The following is a 16,086-nucleotide window of genomic DNA, read 5'->3' as shown; positions in this document are numbered from 1 at the left end:
AAATAAAAATAAATTTATATTCATGACTATAAGTCCTGTATATGTACTTTAGCTACTTGTTCCTCTAGAATGAGTCTGAATCCCTTAAATGTGCAGGTTCTGAACTGGATGCCAAAATACAAAGATGAAAAAACAAAAAAATATGACAGTAATCTATAAAGACATAATCTCACACTGATGAGACAGCTAATAGTCCAAAGAGGACAAAGGAAAAGTGACAAAACAGGGCACAGAAGGAAAATTAAAAAAAACAAAAAAATATGACAGTAATCTATAAAGACATAATCTCACACTGATGAGACAGCTAATAGTCCAAAGAGGACAAAGGAAAAGTGACAAAACAGGGCACAGAAGGAAACTTAAAAACAACAAAAAAATAGTAATGTTAAGCAATCCCATTTCTAGAAATGTATTCCACAGATATGATCCCACATGTGTGAAACGATCTATATTTAAACTTATTCATGGGGTGCCTGGGTGGCTCAGTGGGCTAAGGGCCTGACTTCGGCTGAGGTCATGGTCTCTCAGTTCATGAGTTCAAGCCCCACATCGAGCCCTACATCAGGCACGGTGCTGACGGCTCAGAGCCTGGAGCCTGCTTCACATTCTGTGTGTGTGTGTGTGTGTGTGTGTGTGTCTCTCTCTGCCCCTCCCTGCTCACACTCTGTCTGTTTGTCTCTCTCTCAAAAATAAACATTAAATTTTTTTAAAAAAAAACCTTACTCATCACAGGTTTGAACTATCAAAAGACAGGGAATAACCTAAATGTCTACACTTCAAGCCTGGTTATATAAATTCTTGTTCAGTCGTACAATGGAATACTCTGAAGCAGAAAAGAATGAAGAAACTCTTTAAGGTATAAAACAAAGAGCAAGATAAAGTATTGGTAGGTACAACACCATTTTTCACAGAACTAGAACAAGCCATCCTAAAAGTTGTGTGGAACTACAAAAGACCCTGTATCGGCAAAACTATCTTGAAAAGGAGGAACAAACCTGGAGGTATCATCATCTCAGATTACAAGATACACAGCAAAGGTGTAGTAATCCCAACAGTGTGGTCCTGCACAGAGGTAGACATACAGGTCAGTAGAACAGAATAGAGATACCAGAAATGAACCCACACTTTTATGGTCAATTTAGGACAAAGGAAGCAAGCAACATACAAGGCGAAAAGACAATCTCTCCTATAAATGGTGCTGGGAAAAGTGTACAGCAGCGTGGAAAAGAATGAAGCTGGACCCCTTCCTTACACCATACACAAAAATAAACTCAAAATGGATTATAAACTTAACTGTGAGACCTGAAACCATCAAACTTGTAGAAGAAAACATAGCCAGTGATTTCTTTGACATCAGCCATAGAAACACTTTTCTAGATAGGTCTACTGAGGCAAAGGAAACAAAAGCAAAATTACTATATTGGGACTAAACCAAACTAAAAAGCCTCTGGACCGTGAGGGAAACCATCAACAAAACAGAAAAGCAACCTACTGAATGGGAGAAGATATTTGCAAATGACATATCCCATAAAAGGTTAATATTTAAGCTATATAAAGAACTTCTACAACTACCAAAACCAAAAAAAAAAAAAAAAAAATCTAATAAAAAAATGGGCAGGGGACCTGAATAGACATTTCTCCAAAGAAGACATACAAATGACCAACAGACACATGAAAAGATGCTCAACATCACTCATCACCCGAGAAATGCAAATTAAAACTGCAATGATAGATGGTTTTATACCTGTTAGAATGGCTTAAATAAAAAACACAAGAAATAACAAGCGTTGGCAAGGAAGTGGAGAAAAAGGAACCTTTGTACACTGTTGGTAGAAATGTAAGTTGGTGCAGATACCATGGGAAGACAGCATGGAGGCTCCTCAAAAAGTAAAAAATAGAAGTTAACCATATGATCCAGTAATTCCATTACTAGATATTGACCCAAAGAAAATGAAAACACTAATTTGAAAAGATACATACACCCCTCTATTTATTGCAGCATTATTTACAATAGCCAAGATATGGAAGCAGCCCAAGTGTTCACAGATAGATGAGCGGATTAAGAAAATGTGGGATAGAGGGTATAGATATAGATGTAGATTATAGATATATAGATATAGATGAGTGGATAAAGACATGAGAGGTATAGATAGACATGATATAGATATAGGTATATAGATAATGGAATATTAGTCATAAAACAGCATGAGCTCTTGACGTTGGGAACAGCATGGATGCACCCAGAGGGTGTAATGCTAAGTGAAATAAGTCAGAGAAGGACAAATACCATATAATTTCACTCATGTGGAATTCAAGAAACAAACAAAAAAACAAAAAATGAGACTCAAAACAGACTCTTAAATACAGAAAACACGCTGGTGGTTGCCAGAGAAAAGGTGGGGGTTGGGGGGTGATGAGTGAAACAGATACACTTATCATGGGACGCCTGGGCGGCTCGGCTGGTTAAGTGTCCGACTCTTGATTTCGGCTCAGGACATGATCTCATGGTTAGCGATTTGAGCCCCGTATCAGACTCAGTGCTGACAATGTGGAGCCTGCTTGGGATGTCTTTCTCTCTCTGCCCCTCCCCCACTCACATTCTGTGCTCTCTCTTAAAATAAATAAACTTAAAAAGAAAAAGAGTACACTTGTCACAATGAGCAGTGAGTAATATATAGAATTGTTGAATCATTATATTGTGTACCTGAAGCTAATATAATATTGCATGTTAATTATACTTCAATTTAAAAAGAGGTGAACACCAGAAAAAAAATACTGGTGCAAATAAAACTCTACTATATGTTAAAACAAAAAAGACTAAGAAAAGGAATATATGTACTTTTCTTGTGTACAGATAGAATACCTCTGGAAAGATACAGGGGAGCCTGCTACTTTTCTAAATCTGGTGTTTTCAGGGCGCCTGGGGGGCTCAGGCAGTTAAGCATCTGACTTGGGCTCAGGTCATGATTTCTTGGTTTGTGAGTTTGAGCCCTGCGTTGGGCTGTGCACTGGCAGCTCAGGGCCTGGAGCGGCTTCGGGTTCTGTGTCTCCCTCTCTCTCTGCCCCTCCCCTGCTTGTCCTCTGTCTCTCTTGGTCTCTAAAAAAAAGGAAAAACATTTAAAAAGACTCTAAATCTGATATTTTCTTCCAGGGGTGTGAAACTCCCGTCCTGAACACTCCTGTCTCAGTAGAGGTGAGTGGCCTCACTGACTGTAGGCTTTGGGACAAATAAACTGAATGTGCTCAGCCTGGCTCTTGCCTTCTGAGGAGTCAGGGGTTTGATGTTCTCTGCTGCTCCTCCAGGGTCAAAGGCATGCTGACGTCTGATGACCACATGAGAAAAATAAACATATCGTTGGAAATGGCAGGTCTCCAAAAATTAACCTCCTCTTCATTCTTCCTGAGGAAACTAGTGGAAAACCTGCTCCAAATTCAGCTGTGGGAGTGAACCAGAAAAAGGAACTCAGTGGTATGTGGGAAATGGAGGGTGCAACATGGAGAGAGAGAGGGGATCCCCAGTGGTGAAGGGAAATCCTAGAATATTCGCTAGCCAGGTGGCAGGTGCAGATGGGAAAATGAGCGTGGAAAAATCCAGGGTGGGGGCTGGCTTCAGGAGGAAACACTCACTCAACGGGCAACTCTTGAGTGGTTGAGCCGCTATGGAGATGGGAATCCATGAATGAGACTAAGCAATAAAACAAGGGAGCCAGACTCCAGGGAAAACAGAGTTGTAGGAGGAAGGAAATGATATGACGCGATACTACTTAGTTACGAAAAACATTGAAGTATTGCTGTTATTTTCATGAACAACTGTGGCATGATTATATATTAAGGGAGGAAGAAGAGACCCCAGCAAGGAACGGGGTCGGAACCTCAAGACCTTAACTGTCATATTAAGTAAAAAGAAAATTACCTAAAATTGGGGGGAAAAAGTAGCAATGTATGTGAACTATTTAGACCTATGGAAATAAACAAAACAAAAAAACCCAAACAAACAAACAACCCAGAAGAAACAGCCGAAAGAATTCAAACGGTTGTCTCTGGGAGTGTGAATCAGGAGGGCTTCAAGGACTGCTGTTTCTTGGTCAGGGTCCTTGCATTATTTGACTTTTTAAAGTATGTTCATGTATTCCTTTGAAATTATTATTAAAATTTAATTGAAAAAGCATGAACAGAGGCGCCTGGGTGGCTCAGTCAGTTAAGCATCCTACTTCAGCTCAGGTCATGATCTCATAGTTTGTGAGTTCGAGCCCCACATTCGTGCTGACAGCAGAGAGCCCACTTCTGTCTCTCTCTCTTTCTACCCCTTCCCTGCTGGTTCTCACTCTCTCACTCTCAAAAAATAAACAAACTTCAAAACATAATAAAATAAGAAGCACTAACAAAAAGTAATTTCTGACCATGACCCAGTCTCTAAATGAGACTTCCAATTTCCAACCCTTAATCTACCACCATAAATAGGATTCTAGTTTGAGAAAAGCTGCCTTCCCCAAATCCACAAAGGAGGAGAACATACAGCAGCTCAGCGGAACACAACTTTCTCTGGTTTAACATGAGAGCACGTGTGCCCCACGAATCCACGTGGCGTGATCAGCACTCCTATGAGAAATACAAGCCAGGATCACAGACCTGCACCGCCTTTTCCACATCACACTGAGGCACAGCTCAGTCAGAGCCAGTGTGTGAAAAAGGTGAAAAATTCAACCTCCGATGGCTGCGTAAGCCAGAGGCAACTGTTCGTGTGCTTTTAGGCACTTGAGATCAGTATCACTTTCTGCAATCAAGCTTTTTTTTTTTTTAATGTTTTATTTATTTCTAGGAGAGAGAGAGAGAGACGGAGAGAGAGAGAGAGAGACAGCGTGAGCAGGGGAGGGTCAGAGAGCGAGGGAGTCACAGACTCTGAAACAGGCTCCAGGCTCCGAGCCGGCAGTCAGCACAGAGCCCGACGCGGGGCTCGAACCCACGAACCGCGAGATCATGACCTGAGCGAAAGTCGGACGCTTAACCGACTAAGCCACCCAGGCGCCCCTCTGCAATCAAGCTTTTAATGAGACTGGGGGGCACGGAAGTCAAGTGCAGGGTTTCTGCTACTTATTCCCTAGCTGGTAACATAGGGATTGTGCGCGTCTCTGTAGGAAAACCCGAGAGCTTACCTGTAGGCTGTCTCTAGGTGTCTGAACACACAGCACCCCCGTCTCCATCCAGAGTTCTACCAGTGGAGTGAAGTTGCCGTTTTATTGAGTGTTAATTGCCCCGAACTCCCAGCTGACCTGCAACAGGTTCATGTGCTGGTGGCCAGGAAACCCTCTCAGCTAAAGTGGTGGCAGCTGGCAGATCGGCACTGAGACAGTCAGGGCTGAAAGGGTACAGGTGGGGCATGTCCACTACTAGGGTGGCGGTGGGTGAGGTTAGGATTCGGCATTTCTAGGCGCCTTGTAGTAATGTCATCTGATAACCCGCCAAACACAACTTTGTTCCTAACAGTTGCGTAGGTAACATCATTCACTGAATCCCCATTTTATGAACTTATATCTTATGAGGTCATTTAATTTTCATTAAAATTTTTTTTACGTTTATTTACTTATTTAAAGAGAGAGAGAGAGAGACAGCACAAGCAGGGGAGGGGCAGGGAGAGAGGGAGAGAGAAACCCAAGCAGGCTCCATGCTGTCAGCTTAGAGCCCAACGTGGGGCTCGAACTCACGAAACGTGAGATCATGACCTGAGATGAAATGGAGAGTCGGATGCTCAACCGACTGAGCCACCCTGGCGCCCCTCTATGAGATCATTTTAAACAGCAATGCTTTTCATACGTTTGGTTATTTCGGTCACCATGACAATTGAGAGAGGATTTTTCAACCGCCTAAAAGAAAACACTTTACTGTCTCGACTCGTTATTGTTTATTTCAGTTTTCCAGCTAATGCACCCGTAGCTTCCTTTACAAAAATTAATTCCTGTGAAAACCGATGAGGAAATACAGCACCTCTGCAAAATTCTCAGGCCACCCAGACCAATTCTCACTCGCCAGTATTTGCAAATGATATTTCAGATTAGTGCAGTCTCTCAGCTCCTTTGTGCAGGACAAGTTATTGCACGTCATGACGGAGAGCGCGTAGCAAGCCCAGAATTTAACAAGGAGGCTCCTGTTGGTTTCACTCCTGATGCCAGAATCGACTTTGTCCTCAAAGATCTCCGTGAGGATCGGGATAAACTTGAAATGCTTGGCTTTCTTCTGGCTCACGGGATCCAGGTAGCACCAGCAGGCTACACTCTGCAGCAGCAGGATCTTTACTTTCTGGGCCATCTGGTGATTTTGCAACAAGTTGGCCACTTCTTTCATGTGCTCTGCCGCATATTTCCCAGCAGTGGGGCCTCCTGGAAAAGAAGTATTTGCATTTCAGAAGTATTTGGTACATCTAGGAGCTGGTGACATTGGAATGCTGATGTGTCCACATTCCTTTTGCCTATACTGACGCTTTGGATTCTCTGACTTTTCCTTTTTCCTTTTCTCCTCCTGGTGCGCTGCCGTGAACACGAAAAAGTGTGTTGATGAGCAAAAACTATGAAAAGCCCTGGAAATCCCCTGCCTGCCCAAAGGCTTCTCCCTGGTTCCTTTATTCAGGCACCTAGGAGTCAGTATTTCAAGATGAATAGACAAACAAAATGGAAAATCAAAACACTTCCTGCAAAGCCAGGATCTAACTCGTAAGAGGTTTCTCAGGAGCTGTGCCTTGCTATCCCGTTCTCTCTGATGTCTCATTTCCCAGCTCTGGGACCAACATGACCTTACAAGATGGTCCTTGCTTTGGTTACTGACCCAGCCTGGTCCTAGACTCTACTTTCCTCCTGTACCTGAAGCCCGGATTGCCCTTGTTCAAATCTCAAACCCTAAGACGGTACTAGCCAAGGAAACATTGGACGAAAACTCTTCAGGGGGTGAGGGGGAGCTGGCCTACCCGGCCAGATTCTAGCCACTGGGGGTTTGACCTGGCTTGGATTTCCCTTAGTGGCGAGACCACAGTCCCATGGACCCGAGGATGTTCTAGCCAATGTTAATCTTTCCCTGCCTTCCACCAGTGTAAGTAAGGCTAAGGCTATATACCATCAAGTTAAAGAATTCTGACTCTTTTATAACTAACCAGCTCTTCCCCCAAATGGTGAACAAAGCTATACAGGGAAATTTCTCAGGTGGCGGACACCGTTTACCCTTCCTTCACACGGGAGTCCCCTGTCTTCCTTGTAGCTCCATGCCAGTGGCTCTCACCCATTCTGGCACCTAGGACCCCTTGGTCCTTGAAAACGGTAAATGTTTTCGCTCACGGACGTCATTCTTTGAAAAATTTAGTCTATCGAATTACATCTAGGCAACCCATTAAAAAAGACATGGGTCTGTCAAAGAGATTTATAGCTACCAGCCAGAGCTTCTAATCAAGAGATGTGATGTTGAAGATAATGTATAAAATTTCATCACATATCCTGAAAATCACTGGAAAAAAAAGTGGAGTGAGTTTAAACCTGATAGTCATTAGAGTGGTGGATGTTTGAGCAGTTAACCACTTAATTTTCTGGCCAAATATACATTAGCAATTGCTCTTCACTAATACCCCAAGTGTCTTTCCTTTTTAAAAAATTTTTTTAATGTTTTATTTATTTCTGAGAGAGAGAGAGAGAGAGGCAGCATGAGCAGGGGAGGGTCAGAGAGAGAGGGAGATACAGAATCTGAAACAGGCTCCAGGCTCTGAGCTGTCAGCACAGAGCCCAACGTGGGGCTCAAACCCACGAACCGTGAGATCATGACCTGAGCCAAAGTTGGACACTTAACCCCTAATTATTTTTAAATTTACATCCAAGTTAGTTAGCATATAGTGCACTAATGATTTCAGTAGAATCTAGCGGATGGACACATTCTTTTAAAACATGAGCTCCTTCAGGAGAAAATGATTAGTAAATATCTTTGATGGTAGAAAGACAAAAAACTGAAAATTTAGGCAACGGAAAAGTTATTGGAATCTTAAGACCAGAGTTATGAAAATCACTAACTTAGAGTGTTACAACAAGCAAAAAGGTTTTGAAAGACCTATGTTAGCACAGCTGGTTAAATCAGTACCGGCATGGGCCACCTGGGGGGCTCCGTTGCTTAAGCACCTGACCTCACGTCAGGTCATGATCTCCTGGCTCATGAGTTCAAGGCCCCTGTTGGGCTCTGTGCTGACAGCCTGGAGCCTGGAGCCTGCTTCGGATTCTGTGCCTCCCTCTCTCTCTGCCCTTCTGCTCACACTCTGTCTCTGTCTCTCAAAAATGAATAAACATTAAAAACGAAAAAATAAATCCGTACCCGTGAAGGCCAACAGTCCGATTCTATATGCAGCCTGAGCCCTCTTCTCAACGGCTAAAGATTGATTCTTCAATATTCGACCCAGCACCACGAATTTTTCTTTGTGAAAAATACTGTCAACCGAAGGGATTTCTTCTTCTTCCTTCTTCTTAATGAAAAAGTGCTTCACAGTGACATTCCAGAACTTCTGGAGGCGCCGGTACAGCCTCACAAAATAGTGACAGATCTGAGTCCAAAACCGTGCATAGGAAGTTCGTGTCTTAGCCATTGCGCGAGAAAGGCCCGCGGTGCTCCAGTTACGCTTGTGCTGTGGCTGCCAAGGTTCACAGTCTAGAACTCTGGGCGCATCTCTTAGCGACACCGGAGAATGGAATCCACAAGTCAGGGGCAAGCAACGGAGGCCTCCATTCTTCAGGCCGGCATCGAAGGCCTTCTACAGTTTCAGCCAAACCAAGTTCACTTACACACGGACTCTCAGCGTCAACCACACTGGCATCTCCTCTCGCACGCTGGGTGCGATCCCGCCCTCGCCCCTCTGCTTGCACAGGATCTACGGGGACTTGCCTGTCCTCCTTGGCGTATTCCAGTCCGTTCTGAATTCCCTTCCACAGCATCGTGCCTATTCTGCTTATTTGTCATGGAATCAGAGTTTTCCTCCACATCATCATGGACGTCCTATGTTGATCCTGTTTTGCTGAGGAAATAGAAGCTGTCGACGGGAGGCATGGTTGCCTCTCATTGCGTCCACCTGTCTCCGTGTGCGCACACGCACATAGACTCCAACCATCCAGCTCTCATGGACCCGTCTCCATTCCTGCAGTACGTTTCATGACTTGTCCCACTCACAGACAGCACCCTGCAATTCTTCCCTTGGCTTAACCAAGTTTTCCATGTTGACTGGATCCTTTTCACATCAACAAGTAGGCTGTACTTCTTCTCATTAAAAAAAAAAAAATACAACACTTGACCTCATAGAATCCCTCCACCAAGTTATTGCTCTGCTCCTGTTTATATCAAAACTTTTTTTTTAATGTTTGTTTATTTTTGAGAGAGAGACAGAGCATGAGCAGGGGAGGGGCAGAGAGAGAGAGACACACAGAACCCGAAACAGGCTCCAGGCTCTGAGCTGTCAGCACAGAGCCCGACACAGGGCTCGAACCCATGAAATGTGAGATCATGACCTGAGCCGAAGTCGGACGCTCAACTGACTGAGCCACCCAGGCACCAAGAACTTTTCAAAGAGTTGCAACACTTAGCGTTTCAAATATTCTTGCACCCTCTCTTGGATGTACTCCAAAGAGATACTTCACACCCAAGAATCTATTAAAATCGCTCTGCAGGGTCACTGATGACCTTCATTCTGCTGAGTCCAGTTCTCAGTCCTCAGCATGTGATACTCCTGTTTCCTCAAAACACTTGATTCGCCTAGCAAACAGCTTCTAAGGCGTCACACTCCATTTTCTCCTGCTTGCCACCCTCCGTTTTCCGTTGCTGGTTCCTCCTGTCTATGACCTCTAAATATGGGGGTGTCTCAAGGCTGTTCCTTACAGCTCTTCTTTGTTTTGATCTACACGTCCTAGAGGAAATAAGCCAGTCTCATGGCTTTAAGTGCCATCCATATGCTGAAGACCCATATATATATATATTAACATTTTATTTTTTATTTAAAAATTTTATTTATTTTGAGAGACAGAGTGAGTAGGGTAGGGGCAGTGAGAAAGGGGGAGTGAGTTCCAAGTAGGCTCCATGCTGTCAGCTCAGAGCCCGAGGTGGGGCTCAAACTCACAAACATTAGATCATGACCTGAGCCGCGATGGAGAGTCAGATGCTCAATTGATTGAGCCACCCATGCACCTCATATTTCACTTTATTTTTTAAGCAATCTCTATACCAACATGGGGCTTGAACTCACAACCCCAAGATCAAGAGTCACACCTTCCCACCAACTGAGCACCCCCTTCCTCAGTTTTGTATTTTTAACTAGATTTCTCACCTGAACTCCAAACACATTGTTGCCAACTCGGTAGCCATCCATTTGGGTGTCTACATGGCTCCTCGAATATAACACGTCCGAATCAGGACCGGCGGTCTTCCTCTCCCAGCCAGCGCCTGGTCAGTTTCGCTGTCGTGGAAGATGGTGGCCGATCCTTTCAGTGGTTCCGGCTGAAACTTTTGGATTTACCCTTGGCTTTTATTTGTCTCTCATCTCATTTCCAATGTAGAAATTTGGACCCCCTGTCCAAATCCGGGACATTCTACAAAACGTGCTTGCCTGTACTCTTCAAATATATCACGATAGGGAAGCTCAAGAAAAGGGAGAGAGGCTACTGTTCTACGTGAGAAGAGCCTGAAAGAGGCATGACAAACATGTCATCCATGCTTGGTACCCTGTATCCATACACGTGTGCATGCGTGTATGTGAGCACGTGTGTGTGCACGTATAGGCCATCTAGGATTCTCAGTGGGACAACTGGGACCCGCGGGCATGCATCGGGCAGCACTGTAGCCACATGTAGTTTGCAGCACGTGAGTGTGACTCATCTGAATTGACATGTGCTGTAAGTATAAGCCACATGCTGGATTTTGAAGATTTGGTATGAAAAAAAAAGAATGAAGTTGCCTGGGTGGCTCAGTCAGTGTCCGACTCTTGATTTTGGCGCAGGTCACGATCTCACAGTGGGAGGGACAAAGTGAGAGGCAGAGAGAGAGGGAATCCCAAGCAGGCTCTGCATCATCAGTGTGGAGCCCAATGCAGGGGCTCAAACTTCCTAACCGTGAGATCATGACCGGAGCTGGAATCAAGAGTTGCATGCTTAACCGACTGAGTCACCCAGGCACCCCCCAAAATGTATTATTAAAGTTAACTTCCCCTATTCTTTTTACTTTTTAAAATGTGTCTACCAGAAAAGAATTTAAAAGTAAATAGTGTCTGCTAGAAAATCGAAAACCCCACGCACGGCTCTTTTTCAAGGTCCCCGTGTTTCTGGTTACCTCTTCTTCCCGGTGATCTTCACATGGTGGACCCCTCAGTTCCTCAGGTTGGAATTTTGTTAGGCCTTCCCCGGACACCCTCTTCAAACTTGTGACCTTTGCCATGTCACTGCTCCTGTCCCCAACCTTGTACAAGTGTGATGCCTTCCCTGTCTTGTCTCCCCTCGTCAGAATACGAGCCTGTGAGGGCAGAGGTTTTTAGGTCTTTTGTTTTTCCTTCCTGCTGTGTCTGCAGTGTGAGAACAGTCGCGGGATGTACCTTATTCACAGTAAGTATGCAGATAAATAGAGAAAGAAAAACTTTTTGAATAAGTGAGAAGTTAGAGATCAGATTTTTTAGCAAATGATTTGTTTCTCACACAAAGTATACTTAGCATTTCTCAAACACAAGAGAATATTGGTTTAAGAAGAGATATTCTCTCCAGGAAAACTTCAGGGATAAAAATATTTTTTTCCATTTGCCTAATTTGCTTTTCGGATACAGTAAGAAGTGCTGGTGTTTTCTGCCAAGCTGGGGTTTACAATTTTCCTTACCCTCTTGTGAAGTTAAGGAAGGCAATTCGGTTAAACAGCGTGGCAATAAACCTTCCTTATAGGACATTTTTTTCCCTACTGACTCAGGTAAAGAAATCACCGGTATTTAATAACGTCAGTGGGTGAATACTTCTCTCCCAGTCGAACGTGGGGGTGAAGCGTCTGTGATGGCACAGGTGGGGTGCGGGCTGGGAACACACAAATAAATGAGGGCCCTTAGCATCCTGAAGGGGCTCGCGGTCTCTGCTCAGATACCACAATTCTGAAACACAGCTCTTTTTCTCCAATTAGCTTTACAACAAATCTTTCAAGTGAAGGAATTTCAAGATAAGAAATTCAAGTTGCAAAATGAGGCGTACTGTGCTGTGGAAATGCCAGTTTTTAAGAAGGGCAAGTGAAAAACAGAGCAGACTCTGTGCATAAGAGTAATAATTCAAAAATAATTTTTATTTTAACTTACATGATTGAAAGAGTGATGAATACAAATGCCACAAAACTAGAGGCACACCCTCCGAGCAAAAATAAAATGCAGAAATGAATACAAAAGATATGGAATTAATTACTCATGCAATATTCAAAAAATTAGAAAACAAAAATGAAACTAACAAAACTCTAACATTTGTGATTTGATTTTCTATAAAAAGAATCATTTCAACCATTGAACAGAGACTATAGGCTACCGACTATACATGCTACCTACAGACTGTACAATGTACCTTTAAAATGAAGGATATATGCATATATAATATTTATAAATATACAAATATATATACACATTGTAACTTCACAGTTGAAAGGACTATTTGCCAGGAAGCCTGGCAAACAATTTTTACTTTAAAATGGAATAAGAGTTGTTGTTAAAGGTCTTGCTAAAATGTAAATATTTAAAACGACACCTAAATATTTGATACAAACACATCCAGAATAGTTGATTTTCCACAGTTTGAATCACACTCACACATTCTGGTATCTCGGCAGCCCCCAAAGAGGAAGGAAAGTTAGTAGGAGCTAGCGAGTGGTCTTGTAGTTTATTTAGTGGACTTGCTGCCCTGATGCAGAAGCAGTAAGGGAGGGCTGTTGTTCTAACTATTTGGCCAAGAGGTCCCACCCAGCGACGAGTGACTTCTCTGGGGCAGCAAGCCCTTCGTTCCTCCGGGCTTGCTTCTTCCTCTAAGGACCACTTGTGAGTCTCCTCTGCAGGTTCCCTGTGCTACTTTCTGAGAACTCCAAAGAGCATCAGAGCTTTCGNCTTCTCTGGGGCAGCAAGCCCTTCGTTCCTCCGGGCTTGCTTCTTCCTCCAAGGACCACTTGTGAGTCTCCTCTGCAGGTTGAGAACTCCAAAGAGCATCAGAGCTTTCTGAGTCCACGACTTTTGGTTTTGATTTGTCTTAGCAGCAAAATACCTCTGTTGTAAAAGTATCATAAAAAAAAAATGGCTCTTGCTCAAAAAAGCTTCAACTTTGAATGTCTTCTTTTAAGGAGTACGGGTGTCCCCTCAATAAGGTAGTCCTTCGTCACCTACCTGCCTTCCAACCATCACGGAAACGTGCTTTGGGAAGTGTCGGGATGGAGAAAAGAAACAAAAGCAGTAGTGGAGGCTTGGGGGGGAAAATGAAGTTAAAAAAGTGTTAAAGTCTTACAAGGTGTCATTTTACCAAGTCCTGCAGGTAAACCTTTATTTGAAGAAATTCTTTTTTGTGCTTTCCATTTAAGGTAAAATTAGGTAGCTGGTGGGGCCACTCGACCCTCAGGACACGACAGAGAAACACCACAAGGTGGATGATAGTCATCAAAGTATCACGTGACGACTTCAGGCTTAGAGAAGAACTTCCAAAAAAGTACAAAGATGGCTGTTTTAAAATTCCATACATAGGAGATAAAATAGACTCTTTTGCTAAGTACTGTCAGACTCAGTTGACACTGTAATCTACGGAGTCATACGCAGCCCTATTCTACTGGCCAAAGGGAAAACAGAGAGGTACTCGACTTTGAATTCTGTCTACACCATCTTACATTTCCAGACCACCGCAGCAGAACTCTTCAGGTTTTAAACATTCCTGCTAAATCCCAGCACCATCTTCATGAACAGGGCCATTTATTACGACAGCTGTTAGGCAGAGCTCCTTAAAAGGCCGTGGCGACTTCAGCCCCATGTCGCCCTGCGACGTTAACACTGTCTCGAGGAAATTTGTCCAGCTGTTCATACGCCAGCCGCCCATCTTCTCCTGTGCACAGAACATCAAAAATAAACAGCAGTTTAACTTTCTTATTCATCACTCAGGATAACAAATGGATACCAGTTGTTTGGGAGTGGACTGCTATGTTTTGTTAACTTTAGCAAGGAAAGTCATCTTCTGTTATTCTTAATTATGTTGTTTCCTAGGTAATGTTTAGTGGAACCAAGAACATTTTTTTATACTTAAAAAAAATTCCAGTGTAGTGAACACAGTGTTATATTAGTTTCAGGTGTACAATTCAGTGATTCAACAACTCCACACATAACCCTGTGCTCATCAAGATAAGTGTGCTCTTAATCCCCTTCACTCATTTCCCCCACCCACCTCCCCTCTGTAACCATCAGTGTGTTCTCTCAGGTTAAGAGTCATTTTTTGGTTTGTCTCTTTTTCCCTTTGTAGAACAACCAAGGACTTTTGAGTTAATGTCAGAGATGAAAATAACGTCAGGGTGTGGAACAGTCGAAGTCCCACTGGCATTTTAATGGCAATAATTTCACACAATAAATTTCTTCCTGAGAAATCATATGGATTATATTTTAAGTGTGTTAGGGATTTCAGTAGGGCTGGCCCCTGACTTCAAAGCATTGAACTTTGGTATAACTTTTACTTTTTTATAAACTGACATAAACTTTTACTTATATATATATTGACATATCTAAAAGGGTCTTTTATAAAAGTCTAGTATTGGCTTTCAAACTTTAGATAAAAAATAGCCCTTGGCCTTGGACACATGGGGTGATGCCATCTACCAGCCAGTAACTAGGTGACGTCTGTCAGTAGTACCATCTCGAACAGCCAACACGTATTTGCAAATTATCTGAACATTCCATTCCATTTTGCCTATTTAAAACAATGATTAGGAAATGGGGGAAAAGTCACAGAGAACTAGTGACAAGAAGCAGGCTTTCCTGTATTTAATACAAGCTGGGGGTAATGAGTTGTGCTCAATCAGAAGTTCATTAAGAGGGGCGCCTGGGTGGTTCAGTCCGTTAAGCATCCCACTTTGGCTCAGGTCATGATCTCACGGTTCGTGGGTTTGGGCCCCGTGTTGGGCTCTGTGCTGACAGCTCAGAGCCTAGAGCCTGCTTTGGATTCTGTGTCTCCCTCTCTCTCTGCCCCTCCCCCACTCACACACTGTCTCTCAAAAAAATAAACATTAAAAAGATCGTTAAGAAAAAAAGTAAAAAAAAGATTCGTGAAACGCTAGAAATATATTGATGTTAGGTTTTGAAAAGCAGTGCAATTGTGGGTTTTATCATGTATTATCCTCTGTGGAAACCACTTGATCAACCAAAAGTTTGGCTTCTGGAGGGTATATTTCATTCTTTCAGTAATATATCAGACACAAAAGGAGGGAGTCACCTGCATTTATAAGAACTTAGTGAAACTCTTCTCTAGGCAGAGCCACCAAATTTTAGAGATTTCTGTAGATTGTTTTTCCATACCTTGACTTTTCTGAGGCAAATGCTATTTTTCATCTCTAATTCAGTAGTTTTTACCTTTCTATTGCTTTGGAGTAGAATCCTTTATTTGAAACAAAATATTTGCACAACGCCCTGACCTATAAAACATTAAGCACAGCGCCTTTCCAGGTGGTGACCGGGGGAGACAGAGGGGCGGGGGCCAGAGCAGGCTCCTTCCCCACTTGCGCACAGTCCGGACGCCATGGCTAACCAACGCTATTTAAGAACCAGCGAATACCCGGCCAGTTCCTCGCTTGTGCAGGGATATGTCCCAATTTAGAGGTGTTCCATTCCTTCCCTGGAGTCCCACAGAGTGTAGGTGGGTCAGGATTCCGTCGCGGTGGCACGCCCCAGACCAATGAAATCAGAACCTTTGGGAGTAGAACCCTGGGCATGAGTATATTTAAAGCCTCCTTGGCGATTCCACTGTGCAGGTGGTGCTGGGAACGGTGAGCTGGCGGTGAGGGGGCCACGGGGGCTGGGGGGGAGGCTCGCCGGTGAAGCAGCTGTGCCATCGTTCCTGGCGA

General features: G+C 43.5%; 2 protein-coding genes across 2 annotated transcripts in view; both read right to left on the bottom strand.

The window, feature by feature from the left end:
- Positions 1-5,884: 5,884 nt before the first annotated feature.
- Positions 5,885-8,649, bottom strand: ARMH2 (armadillo like helical domain containing 2). Its single transcript, XM_077769578.1, has 2 exons — positions 8,335-8,649; positions 5,885-6,374 (listed from the first exon to the last, which is right to left on the bottom strand). The coding sequence occupies exons 1-2, from the start codon at positions 8,600-8,602 to the stop codon at positions 5,947-5,949; spliced, it is 696 nt and encodes a 231-aa protein (XP_077625704.1). The 5' UTR covers positions 8,603-8,649; the 3' UTR covers positions 5,885-5,946.
- Positions 8,650-13,505: 4,856 nt separating this feature from the next.
- Positions 13,506-16,086, bottom strand: part of RIPOR2 (RHO family interacting cell polarization regulator 2) — a 225,301-nt gene continuing 222,720 nt past the window's right edge. The window contains exon 24 of the mRNA XM_077769590.1: positions 13,506-14,084. Coding sequence (XP_077625716.1) covers positions 13,984-14,084 — 101 coding nt within the window. The 3' untranslated portion in view covers positions 13,506-13,983. The remainder of the gene's footprint in view (positions 14,085-16,086) is intronic.

The sequence above is a fragment of the Crocuta crocuta genome, unplaced genomic scaffold, assembly GCF_008692635.1.
Source record: "Crocuta crocuta isolate KB4526 unplaced genomic scaffold, BGI_CrCroc_1.0 scaffold145, whole genome shotgun sequence".
Lineage (NCBI taxonomy): Eukaryota > Metazoa > Chordata > Mammalia > Carnivora > Hyaenidae > Crocuta > Crocuta crocuta.
This window is presented reverse-complemented; position numbering and strand designations above follow the sequence as displayed.